At 37.7% G+C, this 24,689-nt stretch overlaps 13 protein-coding genes across 13 annotated transcripts; all 13 read right to left on the reverse strand.

The window, feature by feature from the left end:
- Positions 1–47: 47 nt before the first annotated feature.
- On the reverse strand, positions 48–947 carry TM35_000033860 (uncharacterized protein; the record flags this gene model as incomplete). The annotated part of the gene is made up of 1 exon (XM_029022153.1): positions 48–947. One exon carries the CDS (start codon positions 945–947, stop codon positions 48–50), a length of 900 nt encoding a protein of 299 aa, XP_028886699.1.
- A 232-nt stretch (positions 948–1,179) lies between these two features.
- Positions 1,180–1,878, reverse strand: TM35_000033870 (putative tubulin-specific chaperone; the record flags this gene model as incomplete). The annotated part of the gene is made up of 1 exon (XM_029022154.1): positions 1,180–1,878. One exon carries the CDS (start codon positions 1,876–1,878, stop codon positions 1,180–1,182), a length of 699 nt encoding a protein of 232 aa, XP_028886700.1.
- A 575-nt stretch (positions 1,879–2,453) lies between these two features.
- On the reverse strand, positions 2,454–4,235 carry TM35_000033880 (pf20; the record flags this gene model as incomplete). Its single annotated transcript, XM_029022155.1, has 1 exon — positions 2,454–4,235. The coding sequence occupies one exon, from the start codon at positions 4,233–4,235 to the stop codon at positions 2,454–2,456; it is 1,782 nt and encodes a 593-aa protein (XP_028886701.1).
- A 444-nt stretch (positions 4,236–4,679) lies between these two features.
- Positions 4,680–5,564, reverse strand: TM35_000033890 (uracil-DNA glycosylase; the record flags this gene model as incomplete). Its single annotated transcript, XM_029022156.1, has 1 exon — positions 4,680–5,564. The coding sequence occupies one exon, from the start codon at positions 5,562–5,564 to the stop codon at positions 4,680–4,682; it is 885 nt and encodes a 294-aa protein (XP_028886702.1).
- A 508-nt stretch (positions 5,565–6,072) lies between these two features.
- Positions 6,073–6,699, reverse strand: TM35_000033900 (uncharacterized protein; the record flags this gene model as incomplete). Its single annotated transcript, XM_029022157.1, has 1 exon — positions 6,073–6,699. The coding sequence occupies one exon, from the start codon at positions 6,697–6,699 to the stop codon at positions 6,073–6,075; it is 627 nt and encodes a 208-aa protein (XP_028886703.1).
- Positions 6,700–7,079: 380 nt separating this feature from the next.
- TM35_000033910 (uncharacterized protein) lies at positions 7,080–8,168 on the reverse strand (the record flags this gene model as incomplete). The annotated part of the gene is made up of 1 exon (XM_029022158.1): positions 7,080–8,168. The coding sequence occupies one exon, from the start codon at positions 8,166–8,168 to the stop codon at positions 7,080–7,082; it is 1,089 nt and encodes a 362-aa protein (XP_028886704.1).
- A 437-nt stretch (positions 8,169–8,605) lies between these two features.
- TM35_000033920 (uncharacterized protein) lies at positions 8,606–12,214 on the reverse strand (the record flags this gene model as incomplete). The annotated part of the gene is made up of 1 exon (XM_029022159.1): positions 8,606–12,214. One exon carries the CDS (start codon positions 12,212–12,214, stop codon positions 8,606–8,608), a length of 3,609 nt encoding a protein of 1,202 aa, XP_028886705.1.
- Positions 12,215–13,463: 1,249 nt separating this feature from the next.
- TM35_000033930 (putative aconitase) lies at positions 13,464–16,160 on the reverse strand (the record flags this gene model as incomplete). Its single annotated transcript, XM_029022160.1, has 1 exon — positions 13,464–16,160. The coding sequence occupies one exon, from the start codon at positions 16,158–16,160 to the stop codon at positions 13,464–13,466; it is 2,697 nt and encodes an 898-aa protein (XP_028886706.1).
- A 488-nt stretch (positions 16,161–16,648) lies between these two features.
- TM35_000033940 (uncharacterized protein) lies at positions 16,649–17,998 on the reverse strand (the record flags this gene model as incomplete). Its single annotated transcript, XM_029022161.1, has 1 exon — positions 16,649–17,998. The coding sequence occupies one exon, from the start codon at positions 17,996–17,998 to the stop codon at positions 16,649–16,651; it is 1,350 nt and encodes a 449-aa protein (XP_028886707.1).
- Positions 17,999–18,494: 496 nt separating this feature from the next.
- On the reverse strand, positions 18,495–19,889 carry TM35_000033950 (Protein XRP2; the record flags this gene model as incomplete). Its single annotated transcript, XM_029022162.1, has 1 exon — positions 18,495–19,889. The coding sequence occupies one exon, from the start codon at positions 19,887–19,889 to the stop codon at positions 18,495–18,497; it is 1,395 nt and encodes a 464-aa protein (XP_028886708.1).
- A 368-nt stretch (positions 19,890–20,257) lies between these two features.
- Positions 20,258–21,580, reverse strand: TM35_000033960 (uncharacterized protein; the record flags this gene model as incomplete). Its single annotated transcript, XM_029022163.1, has 1 exon — positions 20,258–21,580. One exon carries the CDS (start codon positions 21,578–21,580, stop codon positions 20,258–20,260), a length of 1,323 nt encoding a protein of 440 aa, XP_028886709.1.
- A 232-nt stretch (positions 21,581–21,812) lies between these two features.
- TM35_000033970 (uncharacterized protein) lies at positions 21,813–23,141 on the reverse strand (the record flags this gene model as incomplete). Its single annotated transcript, XM_029022164.1, has 1 exon — positions 21,813–23,141. The coding sequence occupies one exon, from the start codon at positions 23,139–23,141 to the stop codon at positions 21,813–21,815; it is 1,329 nt and encodes a 442-aa protein (XP_028886710.1).
- Positions 23,142–23,456: 315 nt separating this feature from the next.
- On the reverse strand, positions 23,457–24,602 carry TM35_000033980 (vacuolar ATP synthase subunit c; the record flags this gene model as incomplete). Its single annotated transcript, XM_029022165.1, has 1 exon — positions 23,457–24,602. The coding sequence occupies one exon, from the start codon at positions 24,600–24,602 to the stop codon at positions 23,457–23,459; it is 1,146 nt and encodes a 381-aa protein (XP_028886711.1).
- Positions 24,603–24,689: the final 87 nt, after the last annotated feature.

Below are 24,689 nucleotides of genomic sequence, written 5' to 3' on the forward strand. Positions count from 1 at the left end.
AAAAAAAAAAAAAAAGGCAACCACAAAAAACCACGCCGTTAGCTAGTTCATTCCTGCAAAGGGTGGTCTTGAAGAAATGGAGATTTTAACGGAGAAAGGGCGGCGTCTGCTGTAGGGGACTTCCAATCACAGCGAAGTAGTCCAACATCTGTAGTCTGGTGAATGCTGTCCTGCCCGTCCTCGCCAAGGTGTACCTCCACATATGTCTTCACATTCACCTGCACCTTTACACACGGTACAGAAAAACCAGATGATGCGTAGTCGCATCTTGCTAACGGTGGGTTTTGCAGCACATTTACCGTCTGTGGTGTTTCTGCCATTAAAACCTTCTGTGCTTCTTCCATATCATTGGAATGAGGCGCATGTGAACTCTCAGCAAATAACACGGGAAAAGTGAGTGGTTTGGCCTCATTATTATTATTATTATTATTATTATTATTATTATTATTATTATTATTATTATTATTATTATTATTATTATTATTATTATTATTATTATTATTATTATTATTATTATTTTCTTTTTGGACTTCACTATCCACATCATCTGCATCAAGTGGAGAGGTTCCACAGAGGGTTACTTTATGCAAACGTTCTCCGCATCTTTCCGAACAAAAATCATCACTTAAAGGAGAACAGGGATCAAGAAACGGAGTTTTTTTGTTACGAACATTCCTTGGCCGATATGCTCGTATAGAATCAAATGAAAAAATACGTGTGTGTGGTCCACTCTTCTCTGCATTTGTGGTACCAATCGGATAGTCTCCATTATTTCGTCTAAACTCCCCCCACTCATTGTCACTATCGTGTGGACTAGTCACGAGGCTCACACTATGCACTTCATCTGTGTCTGTAACTCCTGCCGTGCTGTCCGCTTTTTCGTGTGTGCACTCATCATCGCCGAGGGGATCATTTCCCCGCGTAGCGAGAAACGGACGTGGACGCATTGCTTCGGCTGTGAACTCCAAACTTTAGATCTTTCCTATACTAACCAAGTATATGTACAGTGTGCGAGAAAACAATAAAGAAATAAAAAAAAAAAAAAAAATGATTACAACATTCTTAAAGAGTCAAAAGATCAAGTTCCACACTCGCACTTACACACAGAGAGAGGAAGAGGAAAAAAAAAAAAAAAAATCAACACTTCTACATACAAAACGTTTTTTTTTTGACAACGCTTTAAAATTCCTCTGGCGGATAATCACCGACCTCCACCTGGTCTGGCCGCAAAAACCCTCCATAGTTCGGTTGACATTGAAAAACACGTGTGCCTTTAACGCTACCATCACCTTTCCCAACAGGCTCATCAAACTCAACGCCAATCCAATAGCCAGGCTTCAGTAACGCTACGCGGCCCACATATCGAACAGTACCCAAACGATCACCTGGTTGACACATACAACGATCCCCAACCTTCATTGTTTCTGCCTTCTCCTTGTAACTATCTTCATTTAACTCTTTAGGAAGAGTAATACCAGATTTTTCCGCCTCCGCCCGTTGTTGGGCAATCATACGTTCCCGAAAAGCTCTGACATTATCTGCACGTTTACTGTACGCTTCTTCCGATATTTCGTACTTTTCAACTTGTGATACATCATCAAAATTATTGACTTGCGGTGTCGGTTGGAGGTCCACAACGTGGATAACATAGTCGTCCTTACACTGGTAGTACCCCAGCTGCTTGTCATCCCGCATATCGGACTCTATTCTAACCCCGCGATCATCAATAAGCTCTAGGCGCATGAATTCCGGTGGTGTGGCAAAATGTGTTGCAATGTTAGTCTTTATACTCTCAATGGTTTGTGCAAGACCATAGCGTTTCTCAGGGACACGTATCTTACTCGAAGAGTGTGTGAGTGAAACTCGGACAACGGACATTATTGGCTTAAGAAAATGTGATGTGTCGAGTTAGAAATTCAAAAAACAAAAAAAAAAAAATCAATGGTCCCTCCTTGATCTAATTTCCCAACCAATGTTACTCAATAAACATGAGTCCCCACAAAAAAAAGCAAAAGAAGAAAAAAAGAGAAAAAAGGATAAATAGTTACAATACAAAAGTATATATATATATTTAATATTCTTTATTTATTTTTTTCTTCATTAATTCTATTTACAAAATATCTTTTTTTTTTGTTTTTGTTTCAAAACTGCACTCAGAATACACGAAGGTGCATTGTCATACGCAAACATACATGTGTTACATCACCTTCTCGTTCGCAATATATGCAGTGGATTGTTTTCTACATATTTTTCTTTTCACCGAGACATTTGTCTCCTTTTTTCTTTTTTTTTTTTTTTTTGGTTCATTCCATTTCACAGGTACTTGAGTATCTCTCTTCCTCTTTTTTTTCTTTTCTTTTCTTTTTCTTCACTTTCATTTTGATCGTCTCTGGAGTCTACATGTATACCTCTTGATTGATCCAGCATAAACTAATTTTTTTCTTTTTCATAACTCAACACCAGTATCCTATTTTCCCATCATTTCCACAGCTAACAATAAAACTGTTAGTTGCCGGGTCAAATACAGCACATTGTACACTGTCTTCATGTCCTGTAAGATCTGTCATGGCAGAGTTAGTAAGATCAATTAATTTAATAGTGGCATCATCGCTGGCGACGGCTAGATATGTACCAGTACGGTCAGAAGCAACATTGTTGGCTGGGTATGGACCACATGAAATAGTCAAACGTTGCTCCATTCGTCGTGTATCCCAAAGAACAACCACACCATCGGCATCACATGAAACCAAATCATCACTTGTACCAACCAATGAAACAGATTGAACCGCATTTCGGTGACCATACAATGTTTGTGAACAGCAGTTCATGCGACTATCCCAAAGTGACACAGTCTTATCACCACTACCTGTACAAAGCATATTAGTGTAAGGTTTCCAAACCACAGCATTTACAGAATCCACATGACCCCGAAGTGTTTGACGACATTTTCCAGTTGTAACATCCCAAATACGAGCTGTTTGATCAAGCGCTCCACTGGCCAAAAGAAGACCCGTTTCTTGAAAATCAATACACCAAACACCATCACAATGACCTTTTAATGTCAATTTACAGCCATTAGTGGCGAAATCCCATAGTTTTACAGTTTTATCACCTGATCCAGTGGCAACCATAGTTCCTGTTGGATGCATAGCCACAGATGAGATCCAGTTCTTATGTCCATCACCAGACATGACGAGCTCTCCTTGTGGTAATGCAGAAAGTCGCCAAGTTCCATCATCACTAGAGCTAGCAACTGCTGGTTTTTCAGGATGCATAGCAACTTTAGTTACAGCCATAGAATGTGCCTTAAAGGAAGACTGACACACCCACGTGGTTGGATCACTGTGAGGGGCAAAGGAACTATCCCCATGGGAAGGTCGAGGTCGCTCATCTGCAGGCCAACGGAATCCATCAGAAAATGCCTCAGCAGCACGCACAGCCGGACCTCCTGCAACTTTCGCACCAGGCTTAACAGCAGTAGGTTTAGATATAATCCCTTCTTTCTTTTTAGAAGCAACTTCTGATTTGGGGCGAGAATCACTTACTTCTTGTGATCGTAATTGTTCCTCTAATTTCTCTACTTGTTTCTCTAATCTTGATACCTTAGCCTCAAGTTTATCACGCTCTATTGATAATAATGTTTTATTCTTGTGAAGTGCTTCACATTTTTGGCGAAGTTCACTTAAAGTTGGGTTAACATATTCAGCTTGTTGTTGTGCCTGCTGAAGAAGTTTGGTAATTCTATTTTTCTCTTGTACCACACGGTTGTGGTTAGCACGATGAAAATCACGCTCTTTTTTTGCTTGCATATACAATTTTGTGGTTTTTGCTGTTAACTCTGCATGTTGACGAAGTTGATGTTCTAAAACATCAATACGGTCTTGAAGAGTTGCAGTTTCAAGATAATTATCTGCAAAAACTGGAGCATCCATTAGAGGTCTTGAACCGTACTTTTCATACCATTCGATTTCAAATACCTCCATCGTTTTATACATGCCATTTCGCAAAAAGAAATTGCGAAGAAAATCATCCGTGGATTCTGGAATACGTTTTAGGAGCGCACGTGGTGGTGGTGGTAAACCTCGTTCTCGTTGTTGTAGCACTGAACGCTGAAAAGTATCAAAGTCCACATCCTCCATTCTTGGCGTCAGATCTGTATTTAGTTCCAACTCTTCATCTATCAAATCCCCTTCTGGGAGGGGACTCTCTCTGGTAATATCAAGATTAGACGTCATATTCAAGAGTGCAATTCACTTATTCAGTTCTTCTCAATAAGTATAGCACAGCCCTGATTACCACCTAAACCTAATGGAGAAGATAAAAGGAAAAAAAAAAAAAAAAAANAAATTATAATGAACAGTCTGAGAAACAGTAAAGAATTCCAATGTAATGCCACAACTCTCTCCATTTTCTTACTTTCATAGATACAATTCAAAATCTCAATAAGTATAGCACAGCCCTGATTACCACCTAAACCTAATGGAGAAGATAAAAGGAAAAAAAAAAAAAAAAACAGTATAAGGGAAGAGCAAAAACAAAAAAGAAAAAAAGAAAAAAAAAAGAAACAAGTAATGTCTACATGGCAGGGAAAAAAAAAGTACAACATCTGAGGACATTAAAATAATGTTGGAATGTCACTGATGAAAATTATAAAAAGAAAAAAAAAAACATTAAAACCCTCACTTTGTAGAAGCATTAACAGTCATTGGTAGACTCCAATCAATAGGTTCATGTCCTAATTTCTCCAGGGCCGCATTACACTTTGAAAAAGGACGACATCCCCACCATTTTGTTGCACTTAAAGGGGAAGGATGGGCATTTTCAATAACAATATGACGTTTTTGATCTATTAAAGCAATTTTTTTTCTTGCAAAACCTCCCCAAAGAAGAAATACAATCGGTTTTAAATGTTTTTCAGAAAGTAGACGAATAACACCATCTGTAAAAGTTTGCCAACCACAATTTGCATGAGAATTTGCCTTGTGAGCCTCAACAGTAAGTGTTGCATTGAGCATTAAAACTCCTTGTTCTGCCCAACGTTGTAAATAACCATGAGATGGTGTCTTAAATCCTGGTATATCGGTTGTCAACTCCTTGTACATATTCACCAAACTTGGTGGTGGACGCACACCAGGACGCACTGAAAAACACATTCCATGTGCTTGACCCAAATTATGATAAGGATCCTGTCCCAGTAGCACAACCTTTAGTTCATTGAGTGGTGTACTGTTAAAAGCTGAGAAGATTAAATCTCTGGGTGGAAGAATGACTTTTCCACTTGCCATCTCATGTTCTATGAATTTTTCTATGTTATGAAAACTATTTGTCGTGATGAGGGGTTGCAGAAACGCAGACCACGCGGGATCACGAATAAGTGAGGACAAACTCTCACAAGGTTCATTGCGCACTTTAGTAGCATTAACGGACTCCGATACAACTTCTAACGTGCGCTTACGTGATGGTGGTGTATGCTGTTCATCTGTTTTTGCTTCCTTGTTCACATCCACACGTTCAGGACTTGTTTTCTTTTTTGGTACATAGTCAAATAAAGTACGTTGCACCATCACCCTAGCCCTCACCTTTTGACTACTTTTCTTCGTTTTATACACTCAATCACACACACACACAGAGAGAGAGAGAGAGAAAGGGGAAACTAGGAAAGGAGGGAAGGTGAAGAAAACGTGTCTTGTCCACACTTCTTTGTGTTCCAAACAAAAGTAATGAAGAAAGAAGAAAAACAGAGAGAGAGAAAAGTGATAAAAATACAATCTTCTCCATGAAAAATTTCCTAAAGTCATATAAGTTGAAAAGACAACATTAAGCAAAAGAGGAATGAATGAATAAATTCTTACTTCTTTTTTTCAAAAGGGAGAAGTGGAGGGTCCCTTTCAGATATACTCCTGATAAATATATATATAGAATGAGACTCTGAAAGAGAGGAATACCAAGCACATGTTGACCCTTCGCAAAAAAAAAGAAAAAAAAACGCAAACACAAATATTCAAATCCAGTAGAACTCAAGAAAATATCAATACAATAAGAATAGCCAGAAAAATCCTACACTTTTTTGATTCATGCACTATCAAGTGTGAGAAATACCTTCCCTTCCTTTTCATTCCAGTGCTGGATTACATAGCCATATGCCGATAGCATTGTAGTGATAAGTTCATCAATACTTCGTAAAAGTTCCCCCTGGTAACTTACCTCATTTCCATCCTCAGGAACAACCAAAGCAGGTAACTGAGGTACAATCACAATCTTATCGCCACTGCTACCTGAAACTGGCCAATGTACAAAAACAGCTTGTGGCAAAGTACGACGAAACAAAGATCTTTGGTACTCAAACCGATCGAGTATTGCCTTTTCCATATTTTGCAGTTGGAAAAACCTCGCATCATCGAGTAGTTGATCCCATTCATCAAAAGATTCTGGCAAAAGTAAAGATCCACTTCGCAGGAAATTTAAAACATATCGAAATGTCACCCCATCTCGGTCAATAACAAAACATCCATCTTCGCCACGTTTTGCCGTGCCATTCACTATAGGACCAAATATAGGGTGATCACTGAGAGACTGAAATGTAGCACGACGGGTGAGAAAAACAATCCCACCAACGTTTAAAGATACTTGTTGCGACCACTCCCCAGTAACATCAATACCAAGGTTTTTCTGAATCCAGCTCATTGCTTGCAGAGACATGCAAACAAGATTCTACACAAATAACTCAGATGAAAAAAAAAAAACACACACTAACACACCTGCGTGTTCCTCTTTTACTTGTAGTAATTGTCTTTTATTTTTTGCTTCTTTTTGTTACGGCTTAATGCCCTTCTACCAGAGTAAAAGAAAAAAAAAAAAAAAATAGAAACGAATAAAGAGCAAAAGCCAGACATCACACAATATCATCAAGACCAACTCACTGGACCTTCAAATTTAAAGAAAAAAAAAAGAAAAAAGAATCAAGAAAAGTTACGCTAACGAGAAAGACGCAAAAAAAAAAAAAAAAAAAAAATAGTAATAACAATAAACAAGTAATTACAAGAAGAAAAGGTGGAAAAAAAAAAAGAAGAAAAATGCATCTAGAAACGTCGACGATGATTTCGGTACTGTTGCTCAGACCATACATGAATCAACGCAGCATATGTTGCTGTGATTTCTTCCTTCTCTAGCGGTGGCAGTCGCTGCAGGACCTCACTAGCTAAAGCATTTTTTCCACATTGTTCCAGAACGGATATAAGAGTCGCATATGTTACTACATCGGGCTTAGGCGGGTTCAACACAGACATGTCACCCATATCTTCTCTTGCCTCAGCACTTGGTGGTGCCGTTTTTTCTGTTTCTACATTAACCGTTCCATCTAAACTTTTCACCTTATTCTCTTCCACTAAAGAAGTGATTTTGGAATCCAGCTGCTGCAGATTATTTGGTCCCATAGACCGTATAACTGCAAGAGCCCCTTCCCAATCAAGGGAGTTTTCACATGCGCTCATACAGGCATTATACCCCTCAACAGGTTGTTCTTCAGGAGGAATTCGCGTTTGTAAAAAGTGGAGGGCACGTTTCCACCCGTATAAACCCTCTTTGACATCCGCTTCCTTTGTTCTGGCTAGTAAAGAAACAGCATTAATCAATATTTGGGGTGATTGTTTGCGAAAAACTTCTCCGAGCTGTTCAACAAGATCCCATTGTTTTGCTGATGCACAGACGTCAAGAAGTACAGATAGGTGAGCAATATTAGCGGTGATGCCTGAAGCTTCTTTAGATTCTTCACCTTGTTTACGAAGAGTGAGGACAACACCACTATTATCATCACTCTGCCTAATTAATAACATCTTGGTAGCTTCATTAAACGAACGCAAAGCATCTTCCCAGGCACGCATTCGCTTGGCGGTGTGTAAATAAGTAAGTAAGTCTTGACTGTTACGAATAAGGTTATGTGATACATGTATTTTTGGTCTCTGCGCAGCAATGGCCTCTTCTTCCTTCTCGATGAGACTAAATAACTTGGCAGCTCCGGTATCACGTTTTACTTCAGTGTTTGAGGATGGAGACAAAGTTGATGATCCTAACGTTGCGTGGCTTGATCCAAGAGCCGTCATATTCTTTGTATGCTTTCGTGGAAGCCGCATGGACCGCGCCAGTACTTGTTCAAGTGTAAGTGGCGGCATACTGTGTAGTCCACTATATTTTCTTTGTTTGTTTTTCTTTTTATTTTGTATATATATATATATATATATATATATAACTTCTCTTCCCCTATTTCTTTTATTCTTCCTGGCGTTAACAACCTTTTCTTCCGTATTTCTTCGTTCCCTTTCACTCTTTTTGTTTCGCCACGTTCAATAAGGACCACCTTTCACCCCACTCTTTTCAGGGGTCACAAGTGCTTGGATAAAACCAGACCCCAAAGAGAAGAAATAAAAGAAACAAAACATAAAGGGCAGGGAAAACAATAACAAAAAGAAAAAACACTTTTTCTTTTTTTTTCTTTTTTTTTAATTATCTCTGTATACACAAGTGTAACGAATCTGGAGAGAAATATAGCAGAAAAAAATCCCACGAAATAATAATAACACTTTTGAAAGAAATCTCATTGCTGTTTGACTCAAGACAACATACTGAGTTTTTTCACTACACGTTCAAGCTGCTCATCACCACTCGCAGCCTCTACAGATCCAGCCCGCGTTGGAAATGCAGCTCGCAGCAAATGCTCCACGCGGCTCGGTATTTTCTCCACAGTGAGACAGAATAACATGGCAACTTCTAATGTACCATCCTCATACGCTTGTTGGAATAAGAAGACCCAGTCACTCTCTGTACCACCGCGTGGAAGCTGAAAAAGTGGCATAAGACGCTCCACACGGCTTTTAGAGATACATCGGCTAATAAACTCTCGCGTCCATGATAACGCCAGAATACCTTCAGGAAATTCAAACTCCTCCAAGAGATCCAGTATATCCTGCTGCAACTGCCGTTTCCCCTCTGATCCTGTCCCTTTGGCGGTTAAAGCATTCATCACAGTTTGTACATGTTGAAGAAGATCTAGAATAACATCTTCAAGTCGATCCAGTTTACGTCGAATAAATGGCATAGTTAACCTCATACTCCCTACTCTTTCCTTTTCCATTTGAAGTTGTAATTCTCTCTCTCCTTTAGAATCGCAAAGACCTTCCATTGTCGTCTTAAACCGTTCACGTTCAGCCTCCATTGTCCACTGCATTAATGTGAAATGATGTTGAAGTAAAATTCGTAAGCAAGTTAAGTAGTCAGGAAGAGAATCAAAAAGACTAGATCTTGCAGTTTCGTACAATGCTAAAATCAAATCTGCCAAACCATCTGCTAGATCTTTAAGAGAAAGACGCGTCAATTCACTTCCAACATCTCGTAGAATTTGATATGCTGTACCCTGCACATTACTTGATAATGCCCACTCAAAGTATGAAAGAGAAGTGCCAGGATAATGCTGTAATGCTAAAATGATAGCTTTGGATGGAAAAGTGGCAAAAACATAAGGAAAATATGTAAAAAAGGCAGAATATGGATATAATGTAGCTTCAAATACTTCAAGAATATTAGGAGATTGTTTAATAATAAGTTCCTCCATTTGAAACTCAATATGCAACGGCCGTTTACAATCTATAGAGATGTATCGTGTGGCTTGAAGATGAGCCAACTCTACAGCAGTTTTTTCGTAACCATTCATAAGAGCTGAAAGACGTAACGATCTCACACCACCTGGTTGAATTGTTTGTGGAGAAAATACAACATAGTTACTGAGTGTAATTACCAGTGCAAGGTAATTACTATCAGCCCCAGAGCGTTCTACTAATTTTTCAATAATATCAGCTTCCTTCATCCAATGCTCTTCTGCTAGTTTCTGAAGGACTAACTCCTCCTCTTCTTCCCCAGGGTTTGTTAAAGAAGATTTATTTTTAGTATGTATAACGGATGCAGAAGAAATAGGCCATGGAATTGCAAGTAGTAAATGTAGTAAATAAAGCGTTTTCATACAACAGTTTTCCCACTTTTCAGTAGTATCATGAAGAGACCATGTAAGAGCAAATCTTAGTACATTACGAAGAGCATTTACTATAACTTCTTCTTCAGTAAAGAACTTTCCAATAGTTTCTTTAGCACGACCAGATGCCAAGTGTAAATGAGTACAGCACGAGCCTATTCTTGAGAAATGTAAAACCACCTGAAATGGCCAGAGTAAAAGTCCAGCTTCAATCATCTGTTCCTCTAAGAAAGGAAGAAACTCTAGTACATTGGCGTAAATTTGAGAATGTTCTCCAACATGGAGAGCATGAACATTAAAGAGACGTATCAAGTGATTTACCCCTACACGAAATCGGTGGTAGTTATCTCTTAATGTTTTCTCTGTTATTTCACCTTCTTTCTCCATACTACCAATCTTGGAAGAACTAGTTACACTATTTTCACCAAGAGGAACTTTTTCTTCTTCTTTTTCTTCCTTTTCTAAAGAGGATGATATAGTTGAGTTTTCAATAGTTAATTTAATTTGGTCCTCTCTGTTTACCTTGTTGTCCAAACACTCATTCTCATTAGCAGTAGTACCCAGAGTTGTTGCTTCCGATAATATCATATTGTTGGATGAAGTTTCTCCGTTTGGAAAAGAGGAATTTGGAGAAGGATCACGTTTATCATTACTGTGTCTCTCATTACTATTATTATCATCATTGGCATTATCATTATTATCAGTACTATTGAGAGTAGAAGAAAAAGATGGTTCAGTAAATCCTACAGCTATTGTACTGTGTGAACTCGGCGCCAATGTCTGCTGCGGTATTTCACCATTTACTACTTTTCTGCGGCGCGTCACGAGAAGCACCTTCTTCTTCACTATTCTCTTTCGTCGGACCATAGTACTTATTTTAAGAGAAGAGGAAGTAGTAATGAGATCATTATTATTATTATTATTATCGTTATTATTATCATTATTATTGTCGTTATTGTACACTGTTTTTGAGATTCCCACTGGTTCCAGTGATGGGGGCTCTAATGTGTTAGTAGAAGTATCATCACTGCCGTGTTGAGATTGCATCCCATCCCTTACTAAAGGAACACACATAAGGTGATCATTTGAGCATAACACTAATGCCCATGAAGAGAGAAGTACGGTGGAAACAACAGAAAAATCTGTAAAACGTCGTGTTACCTGAAAAATATCTTCAGACGTTAAAACTAAGATACCAACAAAATTCTTCCCTTCTGACCATAAAAATATGGGAAACTGTAACCTCTCTACACTTTCCTCAGTTCCTATATGATTGTCCGTACTTTCAGATGTATTTCTTAGCAATGATGATGATGATGATGATGGCATCGATAGTATTAGAAGAGGTTTCATTATGCCTAACTCGACATCTTGGGGAATACGATATGTACGCGTAACCACACTAGCGGTAGTATCATATTCAAATATACGGGCATTATGCCGAGCCGCATACACTCTACCGTTAAGAGGCCAAACACAAGCCCCAAATACACCTTCCTCTCTTGGTTTACTTCCTATTGGGACTACATGCAGAGAATCATTCATATATGTAGCAACAACACTACGACGTAAAGAAGAAATAACAAATATATTATTCATCACATTCCATGAAATTTGTACAATTGGTGATTCTTCCTTCAACAAAATACACGGTGAAACTTCTTCTGTTGCGGAGACAGCCAATACAGTTCCGTCAAGGCAACCAACAAGAAATGTATCATTATCAATCCAGCAATGCGCTGTTGTACGATTTGTATACTGAAAAAATCCCTCATCCATGTGAAGTTCCACTGAGCGATATATATTCAAGTTATTTTCTCCTTCATGTATTTTATCCGAAGAGTTGAATTTTAAAAACGTCACAGTGTGACGACCATGTAAAACCGATAAAAGTGTCTCTTCCATTGAAGTCAAAGGACAAGCACAAATACAATCTATCATAAGAGAATCAAGTGAATCTGTACTATTTATTTCACTCTGCTCTAAATTAAAACCAGTAGAATTCAATATTTTCTTGTTAGCAACAACCTGCATGGAAAGAGATTGGTGGTTCATACAACAAACAGTGATTTCACCGCCAATGTGACCAAAGAAGAGATGAGATTCCGTTGCTGAAAAGCTACAACATGGTGAGTTACCAGGACATGGAATAAAACGAACAGCTTCGTCACCCAAGTTAATTCCATAATCGATCATTATTCGATTCACCCCCAACTGTTTACCACTACAGTCTTTCTTTCTTCTTTTATTTTTTGTTGTTGTTTGACGTTCTTTCTTGAAACACCCTGCACCTAGAAAAAAAAAAGGAAAAAAAAAAAAGAAAGAAAGGAAACTTAGTAAGAATTGACAAGAAAAACAAAATATAATAATTACAGTTCCAAAAAAAATAATAATAATAAAATTATTCTTTTACTCAGACATGCATATTATCATATTTTTTTATTGTTTTATGGTATTACCCATACCAAAAACGCAAAAAGACAGACGCAGCTTAAGTATTAAGTTTTTTTTTTTTTTCTTTTCCTTTCCCCAACCACCACGGTCTACCAAACCAACTTTCCACAAAGCCGCACGGTTGCTTCGCTAGCAATATAGTCAAGTGAGAAGTAAAGAAAGAGACGAAAAGAAGAAAAAAAAAAAAAACAAAGTGTGTATGTGCGTGTAAAAGACATCAAAAGGGGAAAAAAAAGGAAAACGACACGTACAAATATTAAGACTTAGTAAGTGCTTTTATGCAGAAAAAAAAAAAAACATGAAATTCTGGTATTTTCGTAACTGTCAGACGTAGGGCACTAAGGTGATAACTAACACAGTTAATAAGATTGTAGTAAAGTAATAACATAATGCATTCTTCATCGTTTACTCACATGCTTGTGTGCATCTGCAGCAGTTCTTTCTTTTTTTTTTTTTTTTTTTGTACTCACCAACAACACCCAGCCCTATATAAGCAATCTGATAATTAAAATAAGGAAGGTAACGAACTAAAATCAATATAAAAAAAAAAAAATCACAATTGAGTTTTGGTAACACGCGTGTATTATTCCAGGTCCAAAGATGTGGAATATGAGTTATATTTATTTCTGTTAATCTCTTTCCTTTTCTTTATTTTTTTCTTTTTCTTTTTTCTTCAGAGAGAGAGCAACGCACATAGACACATTTTTTTTTTTTCTTCCCTTTTTCTTTCTGCCTTCTCAGTTTGCTTACTTTATTTGATGTTCCAAACCCATAATTTTTGATTTTTGTTATTTTCTATTTTTTTTTTCATTTCCGTTTCAATTCTTTCTTTCTTTCCTTTTTTTTTTTTTTGCATCCTTCTATTATTTTGTTCTTTCAATGCGAAACGTAATAGCACGCCTACATCCACAGCAGTGAAGAAAAAAAAACAAAAAAAGAGTGAATGCTAATATAGTTTCAAGTGCCGTCTTCGGTATTTATGCATACTTATTTACAAGGCACCGCGGATCTTTTCGCGAAGAACATACTGTAGAATACCACCATTTTCCACATACTTTACCTCCATATCAGTATCAATGCGGAGGATCGTCTTGAAGGAGGTGCCATCATCCTTCCGCACTGTTATCTCTTGTCCAGGACTCATGTTTGCGGAGAAGTCAAAGCTGAACTTTTCTTTTCCTGTGAGCCCCAGTGAAGAAGCACTTTCACCTGATTTAAATTGAAGTGGAATAATACCCATTCCAACAAGGTTAGAACGATGAATACGTTCAAAACTCTCTGCAATGACCACCTTAATACCTTGTAAATAAGGTCCCTTAGCAGCCCAGTCACGTGAGGAACCACTGCCATATTCTTTACCAGCAATGATAATAAGTGGCGTTTTTTCCTGCATGTACTTTACGGCAGCATCAAATATGTACATCTTCTCATTTGTTGGCCAATGAATGGTAAAAGGTCCCGTCTGGCCTTCACCGACAATTCGATTACCCAGACGTGTGTTAGCAAATGTACCCCGTACCATCACGAGATCATTACCACGACGAGAACCATATGTATTAAAGTCTTTACGTTCAACTCCATGATCCATAAGAAATTTAGCAGCAGGTGAATCCTTCGCAATATTACCTGCTGGAGAAATATGGTCAGTAGTAATAGAATCTCCAAAAAGTGCCAAACAAACAGCATCCTTGATAGCTCCCGTTGGTGTAATATCCATAGTCATAGAGTCAAAATATGGTGGGTGGTGAATATATGTAGACTTAGGTTGCCATTCGTACAATTTACCTTCCTTTACTTTAAGTGCATTCCATTGTTCATTAAGTGTTGTAATACTGGCATATACAGACTTAAAAAGATCAGGTGTTACATACTTCTGTACAACCTCTGCTATCTCTTCATTAGTAGGCCAAATATCTCGAAGATAAACACCGTTCACAATAGGTTCTGTAGCAAAATCAATATTGACATTTCCTGCTAATGCGTATGCCACAACTAGTGGAGGTGATGCCAAATAGTTTGCAGCAGTTTGTGGATGAATTCTGGCCTCAAAATTACGATTACCAGAAAGTACGGCTGCAGCAACAAAATTATTATCACTTATACATTTTGAGACTGCTGGATCAATCTCTCCAGAGTTACCAATGCAAGTCATACAACCATATCCAGTAGTATTAAATCCCAGTTCATCCAAAAACTTTTGTAATCCAGAAGCTTCCAGATACTTGGTTACGACGTGTGATCCAGGTGAAAGGGATGTCTTAATTCCTGGTGGAACAGTTAATCCCTTTTCAACTGCTTTTTTAGCAAGTAATCCAGCTGCCACAAGAACATTTGGATTAGAAGTATTAGTACATGAAGTAATGGCCGCAATAACAACGCTACCATGACGCATTTCTGCTTCCTTACCATTTACCATGTACTTTTTCACCTTATTATGATCTTCTGCAGGAATACCAAATCCTTTAAAACCAGTCTTTGCTCCAAGACATGCGTTGAAATCTTCTTTCATGTTCTTTAGAGGCACATAATCGTGTGGACGTTTAGGACCTGCAAGAGAAGGTTCCACTGTAGAAAGATCAAGTTCGAGATTTTCTGAATACTCAATATTTTCACTTCCAGTTCGGAACATTTTAACAGCTCTAGCATAGTTTTCAATACGTGCAAGGTGTTCAGGACTGCGACTTGTGCAACGAAGGTAATTAATGGTTTCCTTATCAATTGGGAAAAATCCAGTGGTAGCACCATACTCTGGTGCCATATTCGCCAAAGTTGCGCGGTCAGGAAGAGAGAGGGTGTCCACTCCTGGACCGTAAAACTCGACAAACTTACCCACCACACCAAGTTTACGAAGATTTTTCACAACAGTGAGTACAAGATCTGTTGCTGTGCAACCTTCTGGGAGTTTCCCTGTAAAGCGATATCCCACCACTTGTGGTAACACCATGGAGAGAGATTGACCCAGCATACCAGCCTCTGCCTCAATACCACCAACACCCCAACCAACAACACCAACACCATTCACCATAGTGGTGTGAGAATCTGTACCAACAACAGAGTCAGGGTATAACATTCCCTTATTGTTAAATACGACACGGGCAAGGTATTCAAGATTAACTTGGTGTACAATACCAGATCCAGGAGGTACAATAAGAAGATTGTCAAAGGCATTAGAACCCCATTTAAGAAACTCAAAACGCTCACGATTGCGGGACATTTCAATATCTTGATTCTCCTTTGCCGCTGATGGGGTGCCGTATTTATCAACCTGAACTGAATGATCAACAACAAGTTCCACAGGAATTTGCGGATTAATCTTATTCAAATCTCCTCCCAAATGCTTTGTAGCATCTCGCATCGCAGCCAAATCAACCACGCAAGGTACACCGGTGAAATCTTGAAGAACAACACGAGCAGGTTTAAAAGGAATTTCAATACTCCTGTGACAATTATCTTTCCAATTTAATATATTTTCCACAGTCCTTGATGTAATGTCAAACTCGTCACAATTGCGGACCGCTGACTCGAGAAGAACACGAATAGAAAAAGGCAAAGTTTCATATTTAGAATCGATCTCGGGTAATTTAAAATATTTGGCTTGCTCTCCGTCTGCTGAGAGTGTTGCGAGATACTTTGTAAAGGGGTTCGCCTGAGGTCCACCAGACCTTGTGATATTTGTGGCTCGAAACATTTTTCTCTTTTTTTTTTTTTTTTTACCTTTTTCCGAGAAAACTATAAGTCTTCTATTTTGTTTTTGTTTTTTTTTTGTTGTTCTTGTTGGCTAATATACTGGAATCACTACAGTTTGGAATTTTGATTACATAAAAATATGTCATGTTACAATAAGAGAATAAGCATTAAAGGGGGTGTGTTGAGAAGGTAGAAGATAAAAAAAAAAAAAAAAAAAACAAGAGAAAGAGAGAGAAATCTGCCTACTATTGGGTTAGGTAATACGAAAAGCAAGACAAACAGTAAATATAAAACAAAAAAGGAAACTCATTTCTTTTCCAAAGATATTCAAAGTGTAAAAAAAAAAAGTAGTATAGTACAAAAAAAAAAAAAAAAAATAAAAATTAAATTCAAGAGAACAATATAAATGTACAGAAAATTCTAATGAGGTCTCTCTCTCTCTCTCTCTCTCTCTCTCTCTCTCTCTCTATCTAATCATCTACTTATCTTTTATTGTTGAATTCTTGCCAGTTCATTCGTTAACTGTTTGTTTCTTCTCATAGAATCGTTGAGTTGCTGGTGTAAAGATTCCACTTGACTACTGTAGAGTGCTACTATGTCTGATCCACGACGGCGCTCAGCTTCTAATTCATGACGCGTTTGTTGAAGTTGTCGCTCCAGCGTTAATTCCTGAGCCGCACTCTCAGTACCACAAACTTCTAACTGTGTCATCAATGCCTTCTCACGACTTTCCGCTTCTCTCAATGCGCTACGTAACGTTAGTACCTCTGCTTCCAGTACATTCTTAACCTCAGAGTTCATTCTTTCTTTCCCCTCTTGTTCACGAAAATCAGAGTTATGCACTTTGGACTGCGACAGAAGGAGAGCATCGCGTTCCTTCTCTACCCATTCTTTTTCACGGGTGATTGCACGAAGCGTTGCCTCAAGTTCCTCCACTGCGTGAGCGAGTTCCTGAACCTTCTGCAGGGCATCTTGCTCTCCCTGCATGTGATTTTCAACACACTCCTCCCATCGTTCTTGAGCAACACGAAAACGTTCTCTCCATTGATTATCGTTATCAGATAAACGAGTACTCCACTCCTTTTGTATTTTTTCACGTTCCTGAGTAGCCACAAGACGTGTAGACTCCTCCATATTTTGTACACGAGTAGATAATTCCATATTCTCTACTCGAAGGTTTGACAAAGCTTCTTGAAACCTCTGACGACGAGAACGTTCCTCTTCACGCCATTTTTCTTCAACACTTCTTAATCTCTTGGCAATTTCTTCTTCAGTACGCTGATGTATTTCTGCTACCATACCTTCCATTTGTTTAAGTTTAGCGCGCAAACCATCCACTTCCTTTCGATAAGAAAGTTTCTCTACCCCAGTGAGTGAGGTAGCACGTTCAATAGTTGATACTTCACGTGAGCGTCTCACCACAATAAGAGGCCCTAAGTTTCTTGCTCGCTTTAACGAACAAGATTCAAGGGATATATTTGTGTCAATTGGAACTAGAGCTTGTACCTTAGTTGAGTTTTTAATGTTATTTTGATCTTGTTCTGTCTTTGCAATACCATATTTATAAACTGGATGATAACGACAAGAGTAGTCATCAGTCGTTTTAACTGCAGCAGTGTCAACCGCATCCGAACGCATTGAGGAGTTTAAGTCTGACGAGGGTGGAAAAGGTGGTAACCACTGATGATCAACGTTCATTACTGGTTGTGATAATGTAGGAGATAATGGTGGAATTTGTTCTTGTCTTCGCATTGCATCAGTGGTAGAAGTCAACGTGGTAATGATAACGCAATTACCATCAACGTTCTCTACTTCCGTATACGAGGTAGATGCACTCATATTGTTCTGGAGGAGGGGATAAAGGAGACACTTTCCACCTTCAGTTCTACACACAAAGACGTATACCTCCCTAGTACATAAGAAGAAAAAGAAAAGAAAAAGAAGAAAAAGAAAAGAAAAAAAAAAGTTCTGCAGAAAAAAAGTAAAGAAAAACAAAAATAGTCCAAGTTTCAATAACAATATTAATATAAAAAAAAAAAAAAAATCATGACATGGGGGAAAAACGAAGTGAGAGTTAATTAATCCTAAATCTCTTGCTCACATGAAATCAAACATCTATCAAGTGCACGTTATTCTCCTGAATAACAGCACAAAAGCCGACACAATGCAAAAACCGTTTTAAAAGAAAAGAAAAAGAGAGAAAATAAAAGGAACAAAAAACCCCTAGAAAGTATTTATTCTTTTATCATTTCTTTTAATTCTTTTTCACTTTCAGGATAATCGTGGTCAATTGCAAAGGTGGTAAATCTCTATTCATAACTTTATCAATGACAACCTAAAAATCATCATCATCCTCATCTACATCCATATCATCATCTTGGTCATCATCATCATCAAATGAAGAGTATGAACCCTCTGATGCCACTCTCACTGCAGTTGATAAACTTGTCGCTGTTGGAACCAGCTTCTTCTGCGAATCAGTACCAAAATCCACCGCTGCTGTTACTCCAGGAACCACTTTGACGGCGGGGATTACTTCTTTTTTTGTGGTAGGAAGAGTATTAACATTATCCTCTTTGTCGCTGGATTCTGCAGCTGCCTCTGTCCAAATGCGAGCACCTGTCTTAATGTTATAACTTTTATTTTGGCCTGATTCTGAACTTGAAGCCGGTTTCATTCGTCCCTCAAGAAGATCTTCAATTTCTGGTGGGCACTCAGGTGTACCCTTATCGTGACAACGGTCATGCATTAGAAGTCCATGATTCGGGTATACAACAGTTAAGTGTGGTTTGGGAAGTTTCTGATCATCCTCAGTAAAATCATATACATGTACAAAACGGTTCATCTTGGGGTCTAAACGAGCAGCTTTAAAAGTATTATTAAGACCAGGAAGTCGCAAGTGAAAAGGTTTAAAAATTATATGATGACTTGCCTCTATTACGGGATCGGTCGAAGTAAATATACGGAACTCGATATTTTCACAGTCACGAGTACGTAACTGTTTACAAGCCACATGTACAATCATATTCTTGCAGTTACGCAAAAATACGCTACCCTCGCAAGCAGCAATAACAAGTTCACCACCCTCACAATCATCCACTGTAATGCTATCAAGTGGATCCAATACGTACACTGTGCAATCTTTAAGATACTCAAGCTGGATTTGTTGACCGGTTACTTGCCCTCCATGGCGATAAAATTCTCGACCTGACCACTTGGACAAAAAGTAAGTAGTGTCCTCACCACCTTCCTCAACCTTTGGTATCTTGGCAAGAACTGCAGCAGAATTGGTATTTACAATATTATTGTCGTTTGAACTCTTCTCATTTTGATTATTTGAAACCAAATTATTTCCAAGTGTTCGAATTAGTGTTGTTAAAACAGGAACATCGTTATTGGAAATATTGAGCGCACGGGTACTTTCCTTATTTTCTTCCATAGCACTATCTTTTAGGTTGGCTTCATGTTTCAGAACATTCAAAGTGTATGTTAAACCCAAGTACTCCAGGTATTCTGAAAGGATACCAAGAGCCTGTCGACCCTCCAAAGTTTCTTTTGATGCCTGTAGTACAGGACTAGGCATAAACAACTTGGCAGACTTTTCTGCATCATTGGAAAAAGAACTGATTGCGGCATCAATCACCATTGCTCGCATTTTTCCCAATTCACCTGAAGCCTCTAACTTCTCACGAATAACTTTCTCCGTCACAGGTTCAGTCATATTAAACATTTCTACTGATCTTGTGGAGTTTTCAAGGAAAAAAAAAAATATTAACTACACCTCTGCATAGAGAAGAGTAAGGGTATACAAAAAAAAAAAAAGATATATAAATAGATAAAGAAGAAAAAAAAAAAAAAACTGTTTTTTTTTTTTTTTCTCATGTAATGGACACATTACATGTTTTCACGCAGAATAGAATAGAATAGAATAGAATAGAAAAGAAAAAAACATAATACATAAAAAAAAAAAAAACATGAGATAAAACCGCATAAAAGGAAATAAAAATATCACACAACTCTGCATAAACACGCACACCAAATTAAAAAAAAAAAAAACCAAAATTGGTAAAAACACAAGAGAAACAATCAACGAGTATGTTATGATAGTTTAACCAACGATTTTACTTCCGCTTCAGTAGATCCCTCATTTTTTCTTGACCGAGAACGAAAGACGTCCCTCTCCATAAGTAATTTAGCCAAATTAGCGCGAACACCAGAATTTAGTTTTTCAGGCTCTCGGTCATATTGATAAAAGATAAATCCCACCGAAAAGAGATAAAGAAGAAATACGGTGTCATGACGAGGGTAAGGTATTCTACCCAAACGATACTGAGTCATAACGAAAGAACGAAGTGCGTACGTCAAACAATACAAAGCCAAATCCATTCGCCTCCCTTTAGGCTCAAGTAAAGTTGCAACACCTGCAAGAGAACACATTATGGCAAAAAAAAATCCTCCACGAATGTTTCCTTGAGCTGCAAAACACGCAAATCTAACAGTACTCGCAGAATATAATGCCAAAAACAGTGCACTTAAGAGAGCTGATCGCAGCATATTTTGCAAAACTTTTAAAGGGTGATGTTTTAAATCATTTCGCTTAAATGCAATGATTGCTCCAAGTTTCAATGGAACATAAAGCGGCATACCAACCCAAAGAATTTGTTTCATAAGGAAAGAAAAAAAGAATCTATTGCACGTCATCCCTGGGTGAGAGTATAAACAACCTATCTTAAAATGTTCTTTGGCACTTTGAGGGATTTTGAAACCTTTTTCCACACATAATTCCACAAGTTCTGGGGTTATTTGATATCGAGCAAGACCGGCATGGCCTCGAACTACACGATTATCAAGCATAGCTGCTTTCAAGAGAAAACGTTGATATGCTGGGGGCATCGTAAATGGGGCAAAAATAACACTATACAAAATCTGAGAAGCACTTAAGCACATAGTTATAATATCATAGTGCTCAAATCTTCTACAAGGCTCAGGTAAAATAGGTAGAATGTATCCGACAGAAAAACTATGTAACGCTCGTACAAAGACGTAGAGAGACAAATCTGTTCGTGTTTCCCTATTCATAGCCAAAGACGGCAAAGCACATATGCAGCCTGCGAGCACAGAAGCAAGCTTTTCAGTTATACCAAAGTAATGACACAATACAGAAAGAATCTCTTTTACTAAACGAAAACTGGAGAGACCACCCAAGAGAAAGGCCCATCTTAGTGGATCAAGTGAAAAAATCTCTCCAGAAAGTTGCTTAATGACTCTAATACGCAATCCTCCCTTTCCCAAACGTTTGAGTACACCAAATAGTATCCTTCCTATGGCGGCATATAACGCATTCCGCGCTATGGCGTAAAGCACATGCTTTACAAGAGATTTATGTTGTTTCCTTTCGTTATTCGATTTCTTATGAGTCATAGGAGACCACGTCTTACTATTTAAACTAAGAGAGCAAAGTATACAAAAATAAGAAGACGAAAAACAATAAAGGAAAGAAAAAAAATTTTAAAGAAAAAGAAAAAAAAAAGCAATTTTCTAAATGTCAACAACATATATAACAAGAGAGAAACATAGAAAAAAATAATGAGAGTGGGGGTCATATAAATAAAATATATTATATATACGCCCAAAAGAATAGTTGTTTTCTAGTTTACCAGAAAAAGGTACTCTTTTCAATATCAATCATATCTTCAAAAACGTCCCGAACAACTATCATCTCACCATCTTCAACAAATCTTGATGTAGCCAATGCAATATTCTCAGCATCTGCAACAACGAAACGTTCCCTCCTTTCTCGTTCTTTTCTTCTCTTCTCACGACGCTCATTTCTCTTACGTTCCGCATTCTCTTCTTGTGCTTTCTTCCATGCTTCTTCCCTTATTCTGGCATTCTCTTCTGCTTTTCTCTTCTCCTCAAGAATTTTATTCTTTTCTTCTGAATCATCAATTTCTAGGGAAATGATAGCAAGACTGTGTCGCTGTGAATTTAAAGGAATAAAATCAAACATAGCAACAATATGACTATCATTGACCTTCATAAGGGATACATAAGAAGATGTCAAACAAGACTTACCGTCTTTACAGTCATTGGCAAAATTTTCAGGAATTTGACTAGAACCTGTTACATTCTTGTACAAGTCTATTAAATTCAATACCTTTTTCTTTGAATTACCATTAACAGTTGCAGTTAATTTCAACGGGACAGATATATTCGTCATACCACTTTCAATAACGACACCACTACTAAAGACGACAGATGCAGGTGGTACAGAAACGTTAAGAGACTTAATAGAATCCCACCATCTCCCCTTGTGACCTGAAGAAACAAAATGATGTTCACTTGAAGTAAAGTTTGATATTTTAATTTTTTGACGTGCTTCCCTTATAATAGCAGATTTCTCATTAACCTCAAGTGGCACTTCGCTTGACGCCTTCCAAGTATAACCATCTGTTGAGGCAAATAGAATATGGTTCGTTGAGGAGTCTGCGTGAGTGACAACAGCATTCATAAAATATGTATTATCCTCTGGAAAATGAATAGAATTCCCTTTAAATTCAATTTTAACCATCTCTTCTCCAGGCCAATAAACAAACGACAACATGGTACCTTCTTCCACAGTTTCAACAAGAGAAGATTGTCCTTCGTAAGAGACAACAGTAAAGTTAGTAGCACTCGCATTGACAGAAACATTATTTAATGGACAAAGAAGTTTACCATCAACAACAACACCTCTATTACCACAAAAAGGAAACTTTGTTTGATGAATTGAAAAATGTTTGCCATAATCAAATGTACAAACAGCTACGGTTTCATTCACACAGTTCTCACAATCCCCTTGGTTTGCACGCGCACAAGCAACACCTTCTTTCAACATGATACCACCTGATGGTTGCCAAATTCCATTTTCTGAGCTTAAAAGTGCAGATTCTAACGGTAAAACAGTAAAAGCTTCACAATTGGAAAGTGCGAAGGCACACATTAAAAGAGCAAGATAATAAACAAACATTTTCTTGGTTCGTATCTAGATGAGAATAAGGCTTTAAATATCAATTCCTTTCTTGAAACAAAAAAAAAGGTAACAAACACAGACGAAGAAAACAACAACAACAACAACAAAAAAAAAAAACAATACAATCACCACTAAATCGAATACAAAAAAAAAAAAAAAAAACATTATGAATGCAGTCACTCCAGATTGTGCTTCAAGGTGACAAACACAAAGCAGAGATGGCTTGAGAACGAAAAATAAAAGAAAAATAAGAAATGTCGAACGTCTAACACCACGCTAAAAATATTAACACTTCTGTACGTTTGTTACCTTAAGAGAAACATAAGGAAATTCATACTGAAGTGCACCAACGTCAGTTGACGGTTCATTTGCTAAAGGGGTAATTAAGTTGGGATACAACTGTGCTATTTTTTTTCGTATTTCACCTTCCTTTTTAGCGTCCACTTGTAAAACAACCGATATACAGCGAGGAGGCAATCCATACTTGAGTAAACTCTCAACAAAGACACGCAAAGCTTTAACATGCACCCATGCCACGTAACAAACCGAGTATTGTTGCCAAAGAACAGTATAAAGAGTTTTTCGTTCTTTTTCCGCTTTCTGTGTCAACTCTTTCATTTCAGCAACTGATAAATCATCAACACCTTCAACATCTCGAACGATACATCTCTTTTTTCGACATGCCATTTTTATGTCGTCCATTGCTTTACGAAATGCAACAATACTGTTCAGCACATATTCCTTATCTTCAGCAACGACACGGTTTGACTGAGGGCAAACAAACTCATTTAGTGACCAATAAGTTTCAACCCATTCTTTTTGTAATGGTAAAGGAACTGCAACAAACAATGTTATAAGCATTTCTGTATCGACAAAACAATGATGTTGTTCATTATATGAAGCAACCAATTCTCGAATAGGCTTTACAGATAAATTGCCTTGATTTTTCTTACTTGCCGCATTTAATTTGTTTCGAGTATCATTGTACTCTGTAAGCATAACACGTACACGTTCCTCTGTAGAAGAAGAGATTTGTGAAAGTTTTTCTATTAAAGTTTGAACCTTCTCCTTTGTATCAAATTGAGCTGAATTCCAGAGAAAATTCTTTATATATCCAGCGGGTGTCATTTCTTGAGTTTGATTTATTCGTAGGGCAGTTACAACACTTCGAGGTTTCTGAGAAACTTCTTCCATCAAACCAATTAGCTTCTCAACTGTGCCCTCAAACTGTGGATCAAGCTTAGCCAATTCATCACTTGCTTCAATCAATGAATCCAGAGTTCCTACTTTTAAATTAGGAACAACAAATTGGCGGAGTGCTTGACCAAGAGGTCCCATCTGGGTCACAAGGTACTTAAATTGTGAAGAGGGAAGTGTGTCTGCACATTGTTGAAAAAAAGGAAGTCCTAGAATAAGAAAATTATCCGACATGGTTTTGTTTCACTACTTCTACTAGGGGTAAAAACAAAAAAAAAAATATAAAAAATAAAAAAAAAAATAAATAATAAAAAAATAAGA

This window comes from Trypanosoma theileri, assembly GCF_002087225.1.
Source record: "Trypanosoma theileri isolate Edinburgh chromosome Unknown TM35_Tth_3_V1, whole genome shotgun sequence".
In the NCBI taxonomy this organism is placed as follows: domain Eukaryota; phylum Euglenozoa; class Kinetoplastea; order Trypanosomatida; family Trypanosomatidae; genus Trypanosoma; species Trypanosoma theileri.